At 46.5% G+C, this 21,918-nt stretch overlaps 1 protein-coding gene across 1 annotated transcript in view; it reads left to right on the plus strand.

The window, feature by feature from the left end:
• The first annotated feature begins 2,908 nt into the window (after positions 1–2,908).
• Positions 2,909–21,918, plus strand: part of NXN (nucleoredoxin) — a 152,497-nt gene continuing 133,487 nt past the window's right edge. The window contains exon 1 of the mRNA XM_040641109.1: positions 2,909–3,335. Within this exon, the coding sequence (XP_040497043.1) occupies positions 2,964–3,335 (372 nt within the window). The 5' untranslated portion in view covers positions 2,909–2,963. The remainder of the gene's footprint in view (positions 3,336–21,918) is intronic.

Here is a 21,918-nt window from a genome sequence, read left to right on the forward strand (position 1 = left end):
TGCTGCTCTCCCTGCTTGTGCGCACACTCTCTCTCTGACCAATAAATAAAATCTTAAAAAAAAAAAAAAAGAATAGCCAGTCAACTCATATAATACAGCTAGCTAAATACCGGTAGGGACATTATCTGTAAGTGGGTCTCTTGAACTGCATAAGCAGAGAGAGTGCTTTTCACAAGCCAAAGGATGTTGGCTATTCTTTACAGGAAGCCAAATGAGTTTCCTTGGACTTCTTGTAACAAACACCCACTAGAATTATGATTTTGGAATCATTTCCATTGCAAATCTCCTCTTTCCACACCCCTTTAAAAGGCAGCTGTGCTATTTGGCTTCTAACCAAGGCCTGCTGCACCAACAATTCTCTAAATTTTATTCATATTTCATGTGCAGTATGTTCAAATTCTCACTTTCCCAGGTGCCAGATGCTGGTTTGGACACACTCCAGTGGAAAGTGCTTTCCTGTAAAATAATAAAAGTGAAATACTGAACAAACTGCCTCTTTATATCAGACTTGCACCTAGTATACCAAAGTTAAGTATTCTAATAGTAACTTCACTATTTTCCCAAATTTGCAATCCCCCAAACTCCCACTTCACCTAGCTCCACATCAAATACTTTGTCCTTTGGCTTCCATAGGGTGTAAATGCTTCCAGTCCTTTTATACCTTTTCAGCGTTCATTTGAAACTGTCAGAACATAGGATCTGTCTATCTCACATGATTTCAATGGTGCCTAATGTAACCCACCAATGGGTATTTCAAATATGATATGGATGAGAAAACAAGGATTTTTAACTTACTTTCAGGACTTTTTTCCTTTTTTTTTTTTTTAAATAAGTAATCTCTATGTCCAATGTGGGGCTTGAACTCACGACCCTTAGGTCAAAAGTTGCAGGTTCTACCAACCGAGCCTGCCAGGGGCCTCTACTTTCAGGATTTTAAAAGATATCTAATAAGTTAATGTCTGTTATGTTCATAGCTTAATATATGTTCACTAAAAGGTGATACTTTCTGGGGCGCCTGGGTGGCCCAGTTGGTTAAGCATCTGCCTTCGGCTCAGGTCATGATCCCTTGGTCCTGGGATCCAGCCCCATGTTGGGCTCCCTGCTCAGTGTGGAGTCTGCTTCTCCCTCTCCCTGTGTGTGTGCTCTCTCTCTCTCAAATAAATAAATAAATCTTAAAAAAAGGGGGATGCTTTCTGTGTGTTTTATAGTAAGATTATCCCCGCAGTGGCATAAAATTTTGGCATGACACTCTAAGACTTAACTCAGAATTTGCCTTTTGTGGTAGGGTTCTTGCTTGTTTAAAGGTAGTCCTCAATTCAAACATCCTTCTTACGAAATGAGCTGCAGTACTAGGTGGAAACTAAGAAAGTGGATATAATTTTTAGAGACTGACAATCTGCTCTTGGTTTCCATCTCCACCTGTTCCACCAGTTTGTGTCGTAACATTTCAACGGAGCTGGAAACCCGTACAACTCCTCGTTCTGTCCTAGGCAAAATGAGAATCTTAGGCATGTAAATTTACGTTTGTGCCAAAATCATGTGGTTATATTGAAGTTTAAATGAACTCTTGTAAAGCGTGCCATGATTTGTGTGTGTGTTTGTGCGTGTGTGGAAAGCCGCTATAAAATAACGGAAATACTCTGCCTGCCAGTATCTTCTAAACATGTTGGACTCTGGCAGATCTCGTTTTTTTCACTCTCTCCATTAGATGGCGGTAGATGCCCAAGAAATAACTTCCAAAGGCTTGGAGAGCGGTGAGAGGGGCGTTTTTTCCTTTCACTAGGTGTTGGTAGCTGAGCACACACACTGAAGGTCTTCTATTGTGGGTTGGCAGGGTATGCATTTTATTTTTTCGTGTATGTGTGTGAGGCGGGAAGGCTTGCCACAGGCCACCTGTTCGATCTAAGCACAGGGTAGCATCTTGCCAGCTGGCAAAAAAAAAAAAAAAAAAAAAAAAAAGCCTAGAATTTTTCTTAACTATCATCAGACTTGATAGAAGCTATGGAACCGATTCAGGAGTGCAACCAACATTGAAAGATGCTGCGGCATTTTTTGTCGACACTTGTGGAAATGGAAGAGAGCCGCTCGCAGGAGGAGAATGATTGTTGCGACCTGTGGACTGAACCCTCCCAGTGCGACCTGTGATCCACTAGCAAGTATCGTGGACGCTCTCACGTGTGCCTAGCCCCAGATCAGAAGCTACCCGAGAAATATAAGAGGTGGCGTCCTCCAGTTCTCTTATAGACAAAAACACACAAAACACAGAAATCAGTGCAAGCAAGACCCAGCTTGATGAGGTAGTAATTGTGTATGAAGATGCTTAGTCCTGTAAGCATCCCAAGAGGCCAGTGGGGGTGGGGTACGAAATGGCCAGTTAGGCTTTGGAGGGAGAGAGAAAGAGCACAAGCGAGCGAGCACTCGGGTGGGGGGACTGTGGGAATGTTTGGGGAAGTCCAGAGAGAATCGAGAGTTTGGAAGTACGGAGGCCAAGTCCAGCTCCGCGAGGACTGCAGCTTCAGAGAGGCCGGCTCAGCGGACCCCTCTCCTTTCGGCACTTAGTTGGGAGAAAGCCCTCAGAGTGGGGCGTTTCAGGCCAGCTTTCTCGCCAGGGCTCTTTCCCGAGCAATTCCGCCGTGCGGTGGAAGCCCTTGCCCCGCTCGCCAGCAGCGGCAGATCCGGGCGCGGCCCGGGACGGCCACGGAGGGGGCGTGGCGAGGGCGGCCCGGAGGGGGCGTGGCGTGGGCGGGCCTCGGTGGGCGGGGCTCCCCGCTGCCCCGCGCCCGCCGCCGCCGCCCCCCGCCGCCTCGACGGCCGCCGCCGCCGCCGCCGCCGCCGCCGCCGCCGCCGCCGCCGCCGCCGCCGCCGCCGCCACAGCCGCTGCTGCCTCCGCCCGCCTCGCGGACCGAGGGAGCGGGGTCGCCGCCGCCTGCCCGCCCGCGTGCCCGGGGCTGCGGTGGGCCAGGATGTCGGGCTTCCTGGAGGAGCTGCTCGGCGAGAAGCTGGTGACGGGCGGCGGCGAGGAGGTGGACGTGCATTCGCTGGGCGCCCGCGGCATCTCGCTGCTCGGGCTCTACTTCGGCTGCAGCCTGAGCGCCCCCTGCGCGCAGCTCAGCGGCAGCCTGGCCGCCTTCTACGGCCGCCTGCGGGGGGACGCGGCGGCCGGGCCGGGGGCCGGGGCCGGGCCGGGGCCAGGAGCTGGGGCGGCCGCGGAGCCGGAGCCGCGGCGCCGCCTGGAGATCGTCTTCGTGTCCTCGGACCAGGACCAGCGGCAGTGGCAGGACTTCGTGCGGGACATGCCGTGGCTGGCGCTGCCCTACAAGGAGAAGCACAGGAAGGTGAGCGGCGCGGGCCTCGTCGGCGCCCCCGGCCTGGGTGCGCAGCCCGCGAGTTGGGGGGAGCGGGGTCCCTGCCGGCCTCTCCCGCGCCCCTCGCAGCCCCTTCGCCCGGCTCCTGTATCTTTGAATGCGCTTCCCCTCGTGTCCCTCAGTGTCCCCTTCCTCTGTGTATGCCCGCCACCGTCGGAGGACCCCGCCGTGTTGGGGCTCCCGCGGCAACTCCTCGGTGCGGGCTCTAGGCCGCGCCCGTAGGGGAAGTTTGACACCCTCCGGCCCCCGACCCCGGCTGGCGTCCCGAGGAGTCCAGAGCCAGGTCCCCACGCGCTGGGAGCCTCGTATAGTGGGCGGTTGCTCAGGGGGTCCCGACCCCGTGACCCCCGCTCCCCGCCAGAGGCGCGGGGAGGGGCTGCTTCCTTCCCTCAGCCGCCAGACTCCCTGTGGATACCTGTAGTGGGTGGGGGAGGCGCTCGCCCCCTACCCATAATGCCCAGACCAGGAAGTTTCCTCTCTCCGAGAGAAATCGGCTTTTCAGGGGACCCCTCCCCTCCCCCCACCCTGTGACCCCGGACTCCGAGGCCAGGCCGCCCCGCGCCCTGGAGAGGCAGCCGCTGACCGTGGCTTTGGGTGAGAAGGGCGCTCCCTCCTCTCCCCTTCTCTCTCCCTCCGCCCCCACGGGCTCGGCTAGTGGCCACCGGGGAGCTTTTCATTGTCTGCCTGTCCAGCAGTCCTTCCCAGATGCCTCCCAGGCACAGGAACAGACCTGCGGATCTTAGTTGCTTGGTCGGTGTTGCTTGGCACGCTTCGAATTAAATGCTGAACATAGGTGCAGATTAACTGGAAAAAAGAGGATTTGGGGAAATTTATACTTCGCTGACAACTTCTCATTCCTACCAGTTTGCTGCTGAAATTAGCTTGGGTTTTCCAATGTGTCTGTTGGATGAAGATGTCCGTTTTAATAAAACGAATTCGGGAAATTTTGTCATGAATCGAAACAGGACAAGTTTCGGAGCGCTTGTGCTTCATTGGCATGCCTGATGCAACGTGTGAATCTAGCCCCTTCCCTTTCAGAGGAGAATCTTAGTTTATGGAGTGGACAGGAGAAGGCTGTTCTTGGGGGCTTTTAGGTGCCTCTAGGGAGGATGGTAACGGCACGCCATGTGTTTCTTTTATGTGCACAGAGTCTTGTTGAGAAGCATGATTAGATTTAGTAAGAGCAAAAGGCTTATACTGTGACCCCAAATGTCTCCAGTAAATCATCCAAGCAGTATACCAAGTATACCAAGCAGTATAAGGTACAGACTTGGGATTTAAAGTATGAGATACAGTTCGACAAATACAGTTTGTAAATTTAACATTGGAAAAATGTGGGCTCACTAACCACACAGAGGCAAAACTTGACATTTTAACCACTTTTTAGGTGATTTTGCTCATATTTGATTTATATACCTGATAGTGCATGAATGTGAATGGCCAGTCCTTTTTTGCTTAAAAAATATGGGATTTTTTTGTTTTCCTTGGTGGCTATTTTTATGATCCTTTTAGGGAGGAATAATGTTCAGAAAGTGATTTACCAAAAAATATTTTCATTGTTGGGGTAAATTTCTGTGTATACCAATGTGTGTAAAATAATGTCCTTATTGGGCAATACAAATGATTTCTAGCTTTTGCAAACATAGAATGATGGTAAAATGTTACAGACCTAAGGCCTATTGTGTTTTTCACAGTGGATGAAAGAAATTTGCTGGATGGTAAAAGCGTGGAGCAAATTGAGATGTTTTGCAAATGCTTTAAGCTTTTTCTTGGAAAAGGAGAATGTTTCATATGATAGATGCCATGCCTGGTTGTCTCTGCCCTGGCCGGTCCCTTGGCACACACACACAAAAGTGGTCTGTGGCCCTAGTCTGGACCTGCTCATTTCACCAGGATGAGAGTCTGGATGACACGGGGCAGACCCTTATTTGAAAATACAGTTAAGAATGCGGAACATGTCCAAACCATGGTGCCTAGCATGTTAAAAATTTATTTTTTGCTCAGAGTTTTTCTGTCTCGCATCCAGTGGTTCACTTTGTTCTGTAAAATAAGTCCAGTTTTTGAGGATGTAGTTTCTGCTCCTGGATGTTCACGAATAGGTGTCTCAAGATCCGATCCCAGAAATGTTGGTCGTAATAAACCAGGGAAAAGACTTCAGCTGTGTTTCTTACGGAAAACATACTTTTAGAAATTACAAAAGCTAGGTATTCACTTTGACAGGAAGTTTTTTTCCCCTTGAAACCAAAGAGAATAAACAATTCCCGTTTTTGTAATTTTGAGTTTTTGTCTTTCCTGTTTGAAATCGAGAGGCTTAGAAGGAAGTCTGTGAACTTGTGATGGCAACTTCATGATAAGAACAGTGAAAAAGGCCAGGACCTCCCCAGTTCAGGGTGCTGAGTGGGTGAACACTTACCTTTTTGCTGATGGACCCTGTCCATGTTGTTTCACCAACTATAAAAATACTTACAAAGAATAGAATTTTGTTTTACACCGAGGGGCAACCAGAGTTCCAGATTACTAATTTTTAAAATTCTCATTAACATTTGTTCTTTACAACCATTCATATACTTCTTCCCATTGGGATGACAAAGGATATGGTTCTAATTAGTTATTGGCTGGCATTTCTCTAAAGAAAATTGAAAAATTATGGTGGGGAAAGAAAATGCTGTGTGGTATTTTTTTCCTTTTTTAGTAATTTCCCCTTTATGTAGTAAGAAAGTCTGGGGGTGACCATATATCTTATGCTTGCGTTTTGCCTGGCTCTGCTCACCTTGATTGGAGCTGTGAGAAAACAGCAAATAAAAGGACTCCAGCATCTTTAAAAAAAAAAAAAATCCCAATGAAAGGTTGTCCTGTTTCTACTTGCTTTTGTGGTGGGTACAAAAGTAATTGAAGCTTCATTTTTTTTTGGATTCCAAGCACACACATATAAATAGCTGTATAGAAATTGTAATTAGATGATAATAGAACTTTGAGTGCCTTTATAAGAGCAGTTTTGTCAGGAAACATATAATCTTGAAGTTAAGGTAGTTAGACTTGTTTTAATAAGTAGGTTTGCTTTTTGTCTTGGTAGTAGACATTTTTCAGATTTCTGGAGAGAGAGAATGGGATGAATAGTTGGAAAGTTTAGGGATTTGATCTTTTCCTTCAGATGAGGGTAAGTTACTTAGGTGTCAGACTAGGACAGCCGAGCCGCGGGATCTGCTTCAGCCTCATAGAGGGGAGCACGGGTTTTGGGTTTACAGCCACCGGACTCAGTTTTGCCTGGGCTGGATGTCTGATGGACTGCATTTGGTCAGTGTGGGTCCACTGACATCAAATGGTGCAGGACCACTAGTCCTGGACCGCACAGGTTTGCTGGGGTCTGGCTTGGCCCCAGAACTTCTTGCCAGACAGAAAGGAAAAGAGACGGTTGGGGGCAGGAGACCTGCACTCAGGAGGCATCCCTGAGTATCCCTGGTCTACCTGCTGCAGTCCTCGGGATGGAATCTTCCTGCTTCCTTGTGTGGGTTGCTTGCTCTGCGTGGTTCTCTTGGGTCAGACTCAATCAGAGGCTTGGCCTAGAAGTCACCAGAATCCCTTTGGCGCTCTGGAACGGGGCAAGGTTTGGTACCAACCCAGTCTTATAGCTCCATTTCTCCCAGCTCATCCTCCCTCAAATCCAGATACCTCAGCCACTAAGAAAATGATCTCTGTGACCCTGACAGACCACTTTGAAGGCATTAAAAAACAGCAGAAAAGCAGAGCTTTGAAAATTGGGGTTTTCCGCCTTTGCAAAAGGAGCCTGGACCAGCCAGGACAGGCTCCCTCCGTTCGTTGTGTTTCCAGGACTTGGATCTGTCTAATAAAAGACCATAGTTCAATTAAAGTAATAAGAGCAATTTTCCTTGAGAGGCTTTTTCCTTGTTCCATTATTTGTAATGTATTTTTTAAATCTTTACTTTTTCTTCTCTGCGTAAGGAAGACGTCTAGTGTAGTAGTAGTAGTTAAAAGTAGGGACTCTTGTCCATCCGCCTGAGCTCGAATCCTGGCTCCGTCATCTGTTAGCTGTGGGACCGTGTGCAAGTTACCCTACTTGTCTGTGCCACAGGTTTCTTATCAGTAAAGTGGAGATGATAATAGCATCTGCCTTGGCATATAGTAAGTGCTCAGTAAGTGCTAGCTGTGGTTCCTAAGTTATGAAATTTAGGAATTCCTTTCATAGCTTGAGCCTCTGGAATGTATCCCATTACAGAATTGCAAAACTGTTAGGATTTTTCTAACAAATGAGTTTTATCAGCATACAGGAGGATACGGTGAAGGGGTTGAAAGAATTGCCCTAGGGGCGCCTGGGTGGCACAGTGGTTAAGCGTCTGCCTGCGGCTCAGGGCGTGATCCCGGTGTTCTGGGATCGAGCCCCACATCAGGCTCCTCTGCTGTGAGCCTGCTTCTTCCTCTCCCACTCCCCCTGCTTGTGTTCCCTCTCTCGCTGGCTGTCTCTATCTCTGTCAAATAAATAAATAAAATTAAAAAAAAAAAAAAAAAGAATTGCCCTAGAAGAGATTCTAATGGAGGAGAAAGACCTAGAAGAATGAAAGAACGAAAGCAAATGAATATTTCAAAAATTCCGCTCCTTAAAGAACTGAGGGTTCTGAGATTTACTGAGCGCCATACTCACACTTGCCAGGAAACTTGAGACATCAGATCAATGAAGCCCAGACATGATAAAGGGTAACAGCTTTAAGATGAAGAGGTACTCTTCTTGAGAGAGATTAATTCTGGACTTGGTGATCGTCTTGCGGTTTGCCAGAGCTCTTAGGCAGGCGTGCCTGCTGCTGATCCTGTCTGCTTAAACCTGGGCAGCGGAAAGGTTGTTGGATTGCTGCTTTCAGCATGGGAAAGGGATGGTGCCCGCTCTCTGGAGCAGTGAAGACCTCACCTCCCTTCCTAGCTCTGGAATGTTGTCGGGTAGGTTTGCTCAGACATGTAGCCATTGTGGGTTACTATGCGGGCCTCAGGATAGCCATTCAGGCCTGCCTGGCTAGCTGTCCACAGCCCTTGCTGATTGATATAGGTTGGAATGTGAACCAGAGCACAAGAGGGAAGCTGTGGGTTTTGAGGTTAGGGTCATTGATTTCATTTACGCTCTCCACCCCCACCTCACCCCCCCTTTTATCACTGTTCTTTTTGGTTTGAGGCCTTGTTTTAATATCTGCACAAATTTGAGAAAGAAGGCTTTGTGTTAGACACAGCTGGGGTGGGGGATGAACAAGTCCCTCGGTGTACGGTTGGGGGGGTGTCTTCTTTTTTTTTTGATAGTACTTGGGACTCCAGGGCTCCAGCTAGCCCTATTCTGAATAGACTGGGCTCCTCAAGGCAGGATTTCCTTTCAAGGGGGAGAGCATAGGCTTGGCATAGGATCTTTTCTTTCTTCACATTCTGAATTCCCAGCGGTGCTCAGTGCTAACCACCGGGGTGCTTAGTTTTCTGTAGTTCATTAATTTACCATTCTGCCCATTCAAAGGCACTCAAAGAAAATGGCTATGAATTCAGAATCTTTTTGTTGGTCCTGACTCTCCTGAGGCTCTTGCATGTTGTTGCTTTATATATGGCCATTATTTTTTTTTTTTTAAGATTTTATTTATTTATTTGACATGACAGAGACAGGAACAGAAGCAGGGGGAGGGAGCGGGAGAGGAAGAAGCAGGCTCCCAGCGGAGGAGCCTGACGTGGGGCTCGATCCCAGAACGCTGGGATCACGCCCTGAGCCGAAGGCAGACGCTTAACGACTGCGCCACCCAGGCGCCCCTGGCCATTATTTTAAAAGGAAAGAAGAGTCCTGGAATCTCAGGAGCCATCCATGCTTCCCTTGCACCCCTCACATCCAAATGGCACCGAGTCTCGGCGTTGATTTGATCTCTTTAATACCTCTCAACTCTGACCTCTTCTCACCATCCCTACCATCACTGCTTGACTTTAGGTTTCATTTGGACCACTGTGTACCAGCAACTTCTCCTGGGGCTCCTTGCTTCCAATCTTTTTTTTTTCTTTCTCTCTTTCTTTTTTTTTTTTTTTAAGATTTTATTTGTTAGAGAGAGAGGTGGCACGAGGGGAGGGGCAGGGGGAGAGGGAGCCGACTTCTCGCCGAGCATGGAACCCAACACGGGGCTCAGTCCCACAACCCTGAGATTACGCCTCAAGCTAAAACCAAGAGTCGGACGCCTAACCTTCCCTGAGCCACCCAGGCGCCCTTCCTTGCTTCCAATCCTGACCCCTGAAATGATTCTCAGACCAGCTTTTCAAGCTGCCTGTAGTCAGTGGTCAGTTTTATTTTGTTTTGTTAATTTGCAATCAGTCACACCAATGCAAGTATGACTCCTATCTGGGTCGAACCACATGCAACCCCGCACTAAGTTGACCTCACACAAGTTGGTCTCTGTCCTATTCAACAGGGTCACAAACCTGGATGTTGCTGCAATGTCGAGCTGCTGTAAACATTTGTGAGTACTCATTCTAAGTTTTTGTACTTACCTTGTTGTGGACCAATAACAAACAGCTTATGGGCAAGGACTGGGTTGCAGACCCACCTTGAGCAGCTCTGCTCTAGACTGTTTCCAGAATGGTCAAGTCCCAAATCACAACTTTGATCATGTCATTCTCCTGCTTAAGAATTCTTCAGTAGTTCTTCATAGCTTTTGGGGTCAAGTCCAAATTCTAGAGCATGGTCCTTGATTGTTCTGTCTCCTCTCTCGCCTGCGCAGTGTTCTCTTTCCTTCCAACTGGCTGAGTTTGGAACTTCTAAACTCGGTCCTGGTTTCCCTATTTGCCTAAGAAGATTTCCTGTCTCTTTTCCTTCTGGGTGAGATGATTCTGTGGGCTTCCACAGATCTTGTGTACAAATGTCCTAGCACTTAGGTTGTTTTTTGCTTGTTTCATCTATTTTTATTTATTTTTAAGTAGAGACCAAGAGAGAGTATGAATAGGGGTGGGAGAAGGGGCAGAGGGAAAGGGAGAAGCGGGCTTCCCGCTGATCATGACCATGACCAAGCCCAAAACAGTCGCTTAACTGAGCCACCCAGGCGCCTGGTTTTTGTTCCGTTTAGACCGTAAGCTCCTTGAGGACAGAAGCCAGCGGAAGGGAGGGGAAGATAATCAGTTCCTGGGTGCTGAGACGTGGGTAATGTGATCACAGAAAGCAGGCATGTGACTTTTAGATTGGGACTGTGAAAATATGGTAGTTTCCACATCATGTAAGTTGAAATGTGCACTTTCACTATTACAAAGCTTGTTTTTTAACATTTAATATTAGAGTTGCGCCTTAATTGAATTGTATAATTGTATATATCCACAGTGTGTGGGTGTTTTTGTTTGTTTTTGTTTCTTAACGAGTGCTTTAAAGAGCACTGAAACAAGCAAATAGACGTGTAACTCCATTGCCCTGTAATTCTGTGCTCAAAAATAGGAAAAGACTCTACTCTCCACTTTAGAAATGTCAAAAATCTTAGGCTATTTAAGTAGTCTTCTAGCTGCAGACTTATCATTCCATGCTTTTGTATTTCATAAATAGTTTGCGTTTCTCAAGAATCTTTCTTCCAAGGAACTGAAAATGCATGCCTATTACATCTTCCAGCAACTAGTAATCAGTAGATATTAAACATTTTAACTTTTCAAAGTATGTTCAAGTTGGAGAATTGAAGCAAAGAGAACCAATTATTAGATTAGGGTCACAGTGTCAGATGAAAGGGCTCAGCTGAACTCCCTTAAATTCAACTCGGTCCTTTCTGTTCGTGAAATTGTATCTTACAAAATGTTCACATCAGACATTCTCCATGGAAGAGGAGGGAGCTGAAAGTTCTCTTTTCAACAAATGGCTTTTGGTGTGGATTCACTCCAGATATGCATAGAAGACCCTGAAATAAGATAGAAGTAGTTTTAACTGCCGAAACCATTTGCCTAGAAGACGGGAAAGCCAGAACTCCTTTTCTGCTGCTGCCTTTCCGTGGTGGTGGTGGTTTCTAAGGGCCTTTTAATGATTTGGTTTTTTTTAGATCAGCCAGTGAAGTGCCCGCAACTCCCCTTCATCCTATGCAAAGCCTGCGGGCTGCTACAGTGCTTTTGTTCAGAGACAAAATTGAACTTCAGGTATCCTGCCGAGATCCTAGGACTAAATCAGTCCTCCCTTTTATGAGGTTTTCAGAAACTGCTGTTCTAACTTCCAGTAAAATCTCAAACATGTGCTTTCTGCTTTATGACGAGGAAGAAGTATAGTAATTGAAAGTTGCTCGAGTGCTGTTATTCTCGAGCGAAACCCTGTAATGGAAACTTTTGTTCTGTGGCATCCATGATGAAAAGCAAACATAAATTTTCTGCAGCTTGCTGGTCATAACTCTTGGACCAGATACACAGTGTATTTTTGTATGAACCACACTTAAGAAAATCCTTTTTAAAAAACCATTTATGCTTAAAGTTCGGCATTCCTTTCTGTTATATCTATCACCCACTCCCCATTGTGTTACCTCAATGCAGACACCAATTACAGGTACATTCAAGTAATATTTCTACAGTTAAGAATGCTTTCATCTCTTGGGCACCTGGGTGGCTCGGTCGTTAAGCGTCTGCCTTTGGCTCAGGGCATGATCCCGGGGTCCTGGGATCGAGCCCCACATCAGGCTCCTCCGCTGGGAGCCCGCTTCTTCTTCTCCCACTCCCCCTGCTCGTGTTCCCTTTCTCGCTGGCTGTCTCTCTCTGTGTCAAATAAATAAATAAAATCTTAAAAAAAAAAAAGAATGCTTTTATCTCAGATCATTGTTGAAGAGTCATAAAACCAGGTGTGGTGAGTTTCGCGGTTCTAAGGATAGGGTTTCCCTCTTTGTTTTCCTACGAGAATTTTATCCAGATGAATCGGTTGTATAGTTTTTTATTTGTCTTTTTTGGTCAGTGTGCCAGGGATAAAAATCTGAATGGATGTAGTCTGTTTAAAATCAGAAGATGTTGCCTTTTTTCCCTTTTAAATGTGATCAGGTCAAGACAGTTTTCTTTTGATCATGGTGGCTCACAGCACAGCTGCCTCATGTGTTAGTCATTTTTCAGGGTTTGATGTGAAATATACAGATTGGGCAGAACAACCAGTGATGGGGAAAAATCACAGTGTTACCCTCTGAGCTCTGAATGGCAGCGAATGTAGGTGAGAGGACAGCATTCATTTTCTCTGCTTTGGGCCCATGCTTGGCTGCAGCTTAAAAAAGCATCTGTACCCACGGATCTTCACAAATTCTCCATTATTAGAGGTGAACGTTTAGAATCTGTTGAGCGGTGGGTAAGAGTATGGGCTCTGGTACCTGACTTGTGTGTCTCTAGGTCCTGGTCATTAAAATGGAGATAATAGTATCCACCTTATAGGGTTGTCATTAAGGGTTAAACGAGCTAATATTTAAAAAGTATTTAGAACAGTGCCGAGTGCGTAGGAAGTGCCTTTTAAATGTTTACCCCAGGTGCTTGGATATTTCAGTTCTTATGTAATGGCTATTCCAATTACAGGAGAGAAAAATTCTCAGCTTTTATTTCTTTGTATCCTTCCTACCTTCAGCATTCCCTCACACTCAGCCCCCAGACCCTGACTCTAGTGGCCCGTCATGTAATCTTGTTTCTCCTCAGTTTCTCACTAGGACAGTGATAATTACCAGTCAGTTGTTGATTTGATAATACATCCGTATCTTTGAATATGGGTAGCATTCTAGACCATCTCTTTGACTGCTTGCTCAGTTTTCCTGAATGGATTCCAATTTCACTTTTGAGCTGGGAGGGGTAGCAGACTCTGGGCTGTGTATATTTCTCCTGCCAATTTATTTTTTGACTATTATGGAAAACGTCAAACATCACACTGGTAGGGAAAATAGCACAGTGAGCCCCTATGTACCCAGCACCCAGATACAAGGATCACCAACTCATGTACACCCTCTGTCCCTCCCCTTCATTGGATTACTTTGAAGCAGCCCCCGGGCATCGTATCATTTCCTTCGTAAACATTTCACTAACTAACGCTTTTTTAAAAAGTCACAATATCATATCATACCTAAAAAAAATCCAGTAATTTCTTAATATCGGCAGATACCAGTTAGTATTCAAATTTCTTTCATGTCATAACTTTTTTTTTACAGTTATTTATTTGAATCCGGGTTAGGTCTATACATTGCATTTGGTAGCTATGTCTCTAAAGTCTCCTTAAATCTTAAGGTTCTCCTTCCACTTAAACTTTCTCTGGGTCTGCCCCCTTGCCACATTCCCAACCCCTTCTTTTTTTTTTTTTTTAAAGATTTTATTTATTTATTCGACAGAGATAGAGACAGCCAGCGAGAAAGGGAACACAAGCAGGGGGAGTGGGAGAGGAAGAAGCAGGCTCATAGCGGAGGAGCCTGATGTGGGGCTCGATCCCATAACGCCGGGATCACGCCCTGAGCCAAAGGCAGACGCTTAACCGCTGTGCCACCCAGGCGCCCCCCAACCCCTTCTTATCCATAGTTCCCTCTTAATCTATAAACGTCTATAGAATATTGACTCTTGGCTTCAAAAGTATCCTAGGCTGTTGTTGCTGAGAAGTCCAGGTGTTGGCCACCTCGTAGGCCGGGTGGCTCAAATGCAGTCTTCCGGACGGGCTGCCCTTCTCCATCTGTCCACTCTGCTTCTCTCTGTGGGGGCCCTGACCTCCAGCAGGGTGCTCTCATACTGACGTGAGGGCCACCACAGCTCTGGGTTTGCTTTTTGTCCTCTCAGAACCCCAGCAGAAGGAGGCCAGCTTGGTCACCCTCCCATCCCAGGACCAGTCACCAGTGTATGTAATATTCTGATTGGCCAACCCTATGTCATATCCACACCTGTATAGCCAGAGGGTGGGGTCACAAGCCAAGTGGACTGAGCATCAGGAAAGGGGTGGTGTAGGGGGCTTACCAAGGAAAAAGATCCAGAGGTAGAGGACAAGAATGAACTGTAGATGCCCACTTGAGTCATCTATGCTAACCCCATGGCAGCGTGTGTGGCAAGTGGTCAGCCTCTGCTGGAGCATCTCTAGTGACCACAAAGTACCATTTCCTTAGAAGGCAGTTCTGACATCAGCCATCCCCTCCTAGGGACTGGCCAGCCTTCAAAGAACTGTAGACAACTCTTCGCTCTCTGAAATGAAAGATTCCCTTGGTCCTTCGGCCATTTCTCATATGATATGGGTTCAGGTTTCATTCCCATCCTGGCCATTCGTATCTGAGCCCTCTCCAAGATTGTCTGGGACCTCTCTTCGAGAGTAGTCCCCAAACCTGAACACAGACGCCAGGGTGGCCTGCCCTGAGCACAAAGGGTCAGCTTATCACCTCCTTTGTTGTAGATATTATCTAACCTTACGTTGTCATAGTTTGAGATTGCATTAGCTTTTCTGACAATCACATTACACTGTGTTGATTCCCTGACCTTTTGGTCAACAAAAACTCCAGAGTCTTTTTCATCAGTTTTATATCCAAACAAATGAGAACACAGTCCCAAATCTTATATCAATTATCCTCAAGAAGAAGTTTACTTAGGGACACCTGGGTGGCTCAGTTGGTTAATCATCTGCCTTTTCCTCAGGTCATGATCCCAGGGTCTTGAGACTGAGCCCCACATTGGGCTCCCTGCCCAGCGGGGAGCCTGCTTTTCCCTCTCCCTCTGCCCCTCCTCTGTGCTTGTGTTCTCTCTCTCTCTCTGTTTTTCTCTCTCAAATAAATACATTAATTAATTTTAAAAAAAGAATAAGTTTACTTCGATTTGATCATTTTCTGCAGCCTGTCGGAATCTTTTTGCATGTGTATGTGGCCATCCACAAAAATCATAACCCCTTCTGAGTTTTGAATTATGTGATCCCTTCCAGACCTTCACTAAATCTGGGGATGGAGTCCCAGAGCATACCACTAAAGCCTCCTCCAGGCTAATCTTGGTCTGTTAGTCAGTTGTTGAAACAACTTAAAATCCAGCCAGCTTTCAGTTTGCCTAATTATATTAGTATTCGGCCCCCATTTCTCCATCCAGTTAACATGTAGCACAGGAGACCTTAACAGATTGCTTGCTGTAACTTAGCTATTTGCCGTTTCCCTTTCAAGGAAAGATAGTCTGAAGTGACTTCTGTTGAGTGAGCCTGTGCTTGCTTCTAAATCGATCACTACTTTTCCGAATTATGTGTTTAATAGCTGTAATAAGCTGCAGGAGCTGTTGAAGGGTTGATGTCAACTTCACTGATGTGTCGTTTGCAGAATCTCCTTTTTGCCCATTTGAAAATCAGTACCCCTTCCATCTGTTAGCTGCTGACGAAGAAATCATTGCTGGGGTTGGGTGATCTTGGGGGCACATTTTCTCTCTCTTGGATGTAATTCATACCTCACAGGAGGAGAGTTTCGAGGTCGGCTGGGCCTGTGTGGAGTGTTGGCGCGTTTGCTTCCTGCAGAGGACACTGGAGGAAGAGCTGTGACCAGAGACCCCGTCAGTGTGCAGTCGGGAGCACCCCATTTGTTCAGGATGTCCAGATCCTGCCCTTTCTGAAGGCTCTGTGGCAGCAGTGGCTGCCTGTCCCCAGCCCGACACCTCCCTCCCCGCACTCTCTCATTAGGGCACTAATAGAGCCTGAGGGAGTCTTTTTCTTAATGCCATTTCTCCCCGCCGGGCTCAGGCAGGATGAGAATCTGGCAGGCTAATTAAGTGTGGCATTTTGTTTCAAAATTAGCAAGAGACAGGAAACTAGCCGCAGAGCAACCTGGCGTCCTTGTGCAGATAGATTTTCCTTAATACTGACTTTTTAAGGTGAGTTACTTCATTTTGAAAATTTTACCTTATTTTAAAATGGACTCGTTTTTTTACCCAGGTGTATTTGTCTATTTAAGACGACGCACACATCCTTTCTATGCTGTGCAGTTTGGCCCCTAAGAATTCTGACATTTCACATGTGAGGCATGAGGATGAATTGGAATTAAATGCCTTAAAACACTTTCCTAGGGGAAATCACTTTCCCAAATGTGCGGAAGGTTGCTGGCTTCAGCCCTCGGACGCACTGTTTTTGCTGTTACAAATGTGCTTAAGAGTAAAATACCACTTGGACATACTCTCTTTCCTTTGGAGTTGTGGACACTGTTCGTTTGCAGCGACTGTGGTGGGACGCTCTCGTTTTGAAGCGCTTTTCGAAGCACCGCTCTCCTGTGAAGGCTTAGTGACTTTTCCCGAGGTCGTGGAGCCTAGGTTTTGGTTGATACAGCCACAGAGAAAGTAGTTACCGGGCGAGTCCAGAGTCCTGTGACACAACACGGTGTGCCTCACGAGGAGCCTGGGGTTGGTTGGTGCACAGCCACGGCACAAACCCTGGTTTTACCGCTGTTCCCATGAAAAAGCCATTGATACTCCTTTTCTCGGCATATACTTAAATACTATTTTTCCACTTACTAACTTTCTCCCATTTGCAAGAGAAAGCCAGCATTTCATTATTTAGAAGAAATTATCTTCTTTCTAGAGATAATCACTAACAGTGTCTTAACGTATTCTTCCAGAAAAAGAATAGACCCATCCTGCCTGTATGAATGTAGATGCTTACATATTTTTTACGTGGGTAGATTTAGCATTTGAAGTTAATTTTTGTTTTCTGAAAGGCCCGTGTCCTAACATGTTAAATAAAATTTCAAATAAAACGGAAGACATACGGAGTAAGGGAGTCTCCCTCCCACCGCTGACTGTAGCTCGCCCCCCCCCAGCAGCCACCGGGAGCAGTGTCTCGTAGAGCTCTTCAGACGTATTTTGTACATCTGCAAATGTACATCTACAAGCATGTACGTGTGTGTGTGTCCCTGATGCACACTTTTTTAAAGCCAAGCCTTTTATTTTTTATCTATTTTAAAGATTTGGTCCATTCATTTTGAGAGACAGCGAGCGCACCACCAGGGGGAGGGGCCGGCAGAGAGAGAGAGGCGGACTCCCTGTTGAGCAGGGAACCTGACTGTGGGGCTCGATCCCAGCCCCCCCCCCCCCCCAGGGACCACGAGCCACTCCGAAGCCCCTCTAAACCAAGCCTTTTAAACAGATCTTGCTCCTGTTCTTGGCTGTCCGTGACAGCCGCTGCTTTTTTCTCAGGTGGGTAAAGACTAGATATTGTCATTGCATAGCCCTGTGATAACTTTGTAGTGTGCCTGCCTTGGTATGGACCCCAACACGGAGACAAGGAACAGAATCCTCCCAAACACCACTGTCCCTAGAAGGGAAATGGCTTAGCCTGACGTGTTCACTGAGTATGGTGGACTTTGAAAGCAGCTTTCCCTGTCCTCGGAGAGGGGCCCCCTCTAGAACTGACATAAAGCGCTGAGAAGACAGCATCTGTGGAATTTCCACTGCTGTGCCCTGCCATTTGGATAAATTAAGAGGTTCATTCTCTGAGCTGTCATTCTTCCCTTCCAAGAGTATTCGGATTTATACAGGGACAAAAGACTTCCCCATGCCGGGCACTTGTATTATGCTGTCTTTTGTGGTGACTAGTATTAGGCAACCTGTATTTAATATCAGTTTTTATTTACTGAGTGTGCTGCACCTTTAAGAAAATCCATCGCCCCCAGAATCCGAAGTTATGAAATAGATAAAGGATTATGTCTGTTATTTTCATTACGGAAGGATCTTCATTTTATTAGGCCGAACTGTTTTAGATCGTGGGCTCCTAAGAAATATTCAAAATGCGATTTCTTCCACTTAGGGGAAAAAAAAAACCTCCTTTACAACATCTTTGGGATGCATCTGTTGTTTGAGAAAAATGTACAAATATTACATCAAAAGTCATCATACCTAATATCACACACAGCTTTTCCCCTTCCCCTGAACATTCCTTCCTCATTTCTATAAGAAGCAGCTGAGAAAACTTGAAACTCATTCAGTTGTAGGTTTGTGGATGCTGGTTGCTTACAAAAAATCAAGAGTTTGCCATGGGAATTAAATAGGTTTATTATATAGATAAATAGATAATAGAAATTATGAAAGGCAAACTTTGCAACGATCTAGCGACTTTAAAAGGGGGCGGGATTTAAGAAGGGAAAGGGAATGAGTGTTGGTTTAGAAGTGAGAATATTTTCTGAACAGTTAGTCATAAATGAGGATTAAGTTTACATCCTATAGGTCAGAACAAAACTGGAACGATCCTTGCCTCACCTTATCTTCAAGAAGGTATCCTTTCAAGCTGTGTAATAATAGTAAGACATTGGAAACACTAAATGTTCGTTATGGAATGGTTAAGTAAATTACAGTCTCAGAATCATGTTGAACAGCTATTAAAAATGGAGTTAATGACCTTTGCTGGAACACAGAACTATACTTCAGATATTGTATTCAAAAAAGATCCCAAATTACACAGATACCATGATTACAGTACAACACTGTTTAAACAGATGTATGAGAAGAAAGGTTGAAGTGAATACCCCAAATTGCTTATCATTATGTTAGGGTAGTGGTGTCTATGGTGGTGGGTCTCTGATTTACAAATGCTCTCAATGTAATCACTTTTGTAATGAAAACATATGTGAAGAAAATAATGGTGCTCTTGCCTGAAAGAGTGTGCATCTCGTTTGTGAATGCTTTGTTTTAGTGTAGGGTTTTTTAGACCTCCTTTTGATCTAGTTGGCAGGTGAGTGGCATTTTCATGTCTTACTGGGCAAAGTAACACGGGGGAGTGGGGGAGAGTGAGCTTGCGGCAACCTACTTCAAGAAAGCTTTCCAGAAAGAACAACTTGAAAGTGACCTTTTCAAATGAGGGGGAGGGTAGTCCAGCGGATTAAGAAGAGAAATTCTGGATATAAATAACCATGTGGGAACGAAGGGGAAAGTTGAGAAGGAGCAAGTTCATTTGATCCACTCCGGAGAGAGACAGTACCGAGTACCGGGTGGAGAGGGTGGAGAGGGAGAGACATGCCTGTTTGGAATCTGATGAGTGACGGGGGAGGCTCCCGGCGCTCAGGGAGAACATTGTTACCTTTTATGAGGAAAAGGAAAGTTCCTTTGGCAGGTGGTCAGGAGAATACATTTCAGGTGATTCTGATTGGAGGGGCGATTTCATGCATGAGGGCTCTGGGAAGCTGACTGCTTACACAGTGATAGTAGCCTCTCTCAGGGGTTGGGCTTGGAATGGGAAAAGAAGGTCCGGATTCCAGACGTGCCAGGTAGTAAGAAACAGATGCTTTTGTACCAAAGAGGCCAAACTCAAACCCAAGGACCTCATCGTGGGCCAGGTTGCAGAAATGCATTTTCGAATGTGCTTCATTAGATCATGTAGAAGAAACCCTGCGTTAATGCCTTCTGTTTGTGAAATAAAGGAAAAGAAATTTCTCTGGGAATTTTCCACTACTGTATAGTGTTGGGGAGAAGGGGAGCAGTGACAGGGACTTAGAGGCTGCCAAGCTGGATTTCTCACGTAGTCTGCACTCCTACTACAAAATCAAGCATGCGTTTTTCATTGCTTTCTATTGACACCGGCCAGCCTGGGTCAGTCACATTCTTTTTGAGTATCTCATTTGTGTCAGGCAGTGTCGGGATGCAGAGAAATTAGTGACGAAGTCCCTGCTCTCAAAGGTATTTTTAATTTTAATTTTCCTGGGGAGATAAGGCATGAGATATGTATGTGTAACACACACACACATTTATATGTGGACTTAGAGTCTCTATTGGACAATGTTTGGTGAGTTGATTCTAATAGGGATGGGGTTGCCAACAGAAGCTCCGAGGACTGAGTCAGACAGCTGTGACCTAGTGAGACAGCAGCCAGAGAGGCTGACCCCTCTCATGGATGACCTGGCTCAGACCTCTCTCTCCTATTCTCTAGCTTTGAGATCTTGGGCAAGGTACTCTGATCTTTCCAAGTCTGTTTCCCCATCTGTAACTTGGGAAGGATAGTAGTACCTAGCTTGTAGGGTCGCTGTGGAGGTTCGAGATGATGAAGAGTTTATAAAGCCCTCAGCATGGTGGGTGGCACAGGGCAGCTGGTCAGGTGGTGACTGTTGATCGTCTGACCAGACCAGAATGCTGCTGAGGACAGGGACTCTGTGCCCTTCATCATTATGATCTTCATCCTTAATACATTTGGTATTAGGCACAAATGAATATTAGGCACAAATATTTATTGAAAGAAAGAATGAAGAGGTTGGGACTGAGAATCGAAGAGTTGGCAGGAGTTGGGTAGAAAGAGGAATGGATTTCCAAGCATAAAGGCGAGTCTCAAAGTTAAACAGAGATGTACATTCTTCTGTATATTTGTGCTTGAATCATAATTAAACAGATGCTCTTGTTGGGTAATGGGGTCTTTGAATGTTAAACTGGAAAGGGTGTTGGGGATCATGTAGCAATTCCCTTCCCTTACGGCTGAGGAAACCAAGGCCTGGAGCGAACGCAGCCCGTTGCTGACCAGCCTCTAGGTCCCAGGTCTCCTACTGCTGGGTCTGTGATATTCCTTGGTATTCTTCCTGGTAGCACTTTAAAAAATGGCCAGCAGCGTCCGTAGGACGTTGCCAAAGTTTGCTCGTAGCGGAGAGAGATAAGCGTCCTGAAAAGAGGGAAATGCCACAGTCCTATTTTTCCCGAGTGATTTTGTGGATCTTGGCCCGTAGACAGCAGGACTGTGATTTTCCCGGTCCCAGGAGCCTGTGCCTGAGAGCAGAGCCACTTTCCTGGGGAAGGGCTGGGGTCAGGCCCGGGGTGCCGGTCAGACCTCCTCTGTGGAAAGCCTCAAGTGGCTGTAACTCATCGCTGAGAAAACAAACACGTTACTGCACCGAACTTCACCGAACAACAGCACTGAGCACTTAAGAAGGGGATTACCAAGGCTGAAATATGGGAGATGTAAAGAGAGGAATGTAAAAGGAGCCAGGTGTTTCAATTTGCGAGTCCAGGCTGATGAGGCTTCTAAGTGTGAAAGAGAAATTCCAGTCGGATGACTCGGCGGCCACAGTATTATTTCCTGTGGGGCCAGCGGGGAAGGGAGAGGAGGCATGTTATCTTGGGGCCTGTCCAGGCAGTTAGCGCCCTTCCCGTGTTGAGCGATCGCCGGGACCTGAACCCCGGGTACCTCGCCAAGGGGCCTGGGGTCGCGGGAATTTGCCCTGTGCCTGCAGGAGGTCACTCTGACCTGAGCAGGAAGATGGAAGCTGGAGTAGAGACGAGCACGGTCAGCCCAGAGCAGCCCTCCCTGGACACACACTTGGCTGCGGCCTCGAGTTTGGGAAGGGGGCTGCTGGGCCAGACCAGCTCTTGTACTAGAGGGAGAATTTAGATGTCCTGAAACTTCGGGGTGGGAATCATTCCTCAAGCCAGTTCTTACCAGTGCATCATCTTGGTGTGCTTTAAAATACTAGCAGAAGCCCTGCCCAGTCTTCTTGAAGCGGTGCTTTGCAGTTTGCTCTCCAGGGAGGTGATGTGGCACAGAGCCGTGGTCACTGTGAGCGCGCGCGGTCACCTCTCTCCCTGGGGACCGTGCACAGAACTTGTTCTATTCGTGTTTCTGCTTTACGACACCGCAATCAACACAGACTGTTGATTCGGTAATATTGAGCGT

This window comes from Ursus maritimus, unplaced genomic scaffold (assembly GCF_017311325.1).
Source record: "Ursus maritimus isolate PB19 unplaced genomic scaffold, ASM1731132v1 scaffold_24, whole genome shotgun sequence".
NCBI lineage: Eukaryota > Metazoa > Chordata > Mammalia > Carnivora > Ursidae > Ursus > Ursus maritimus.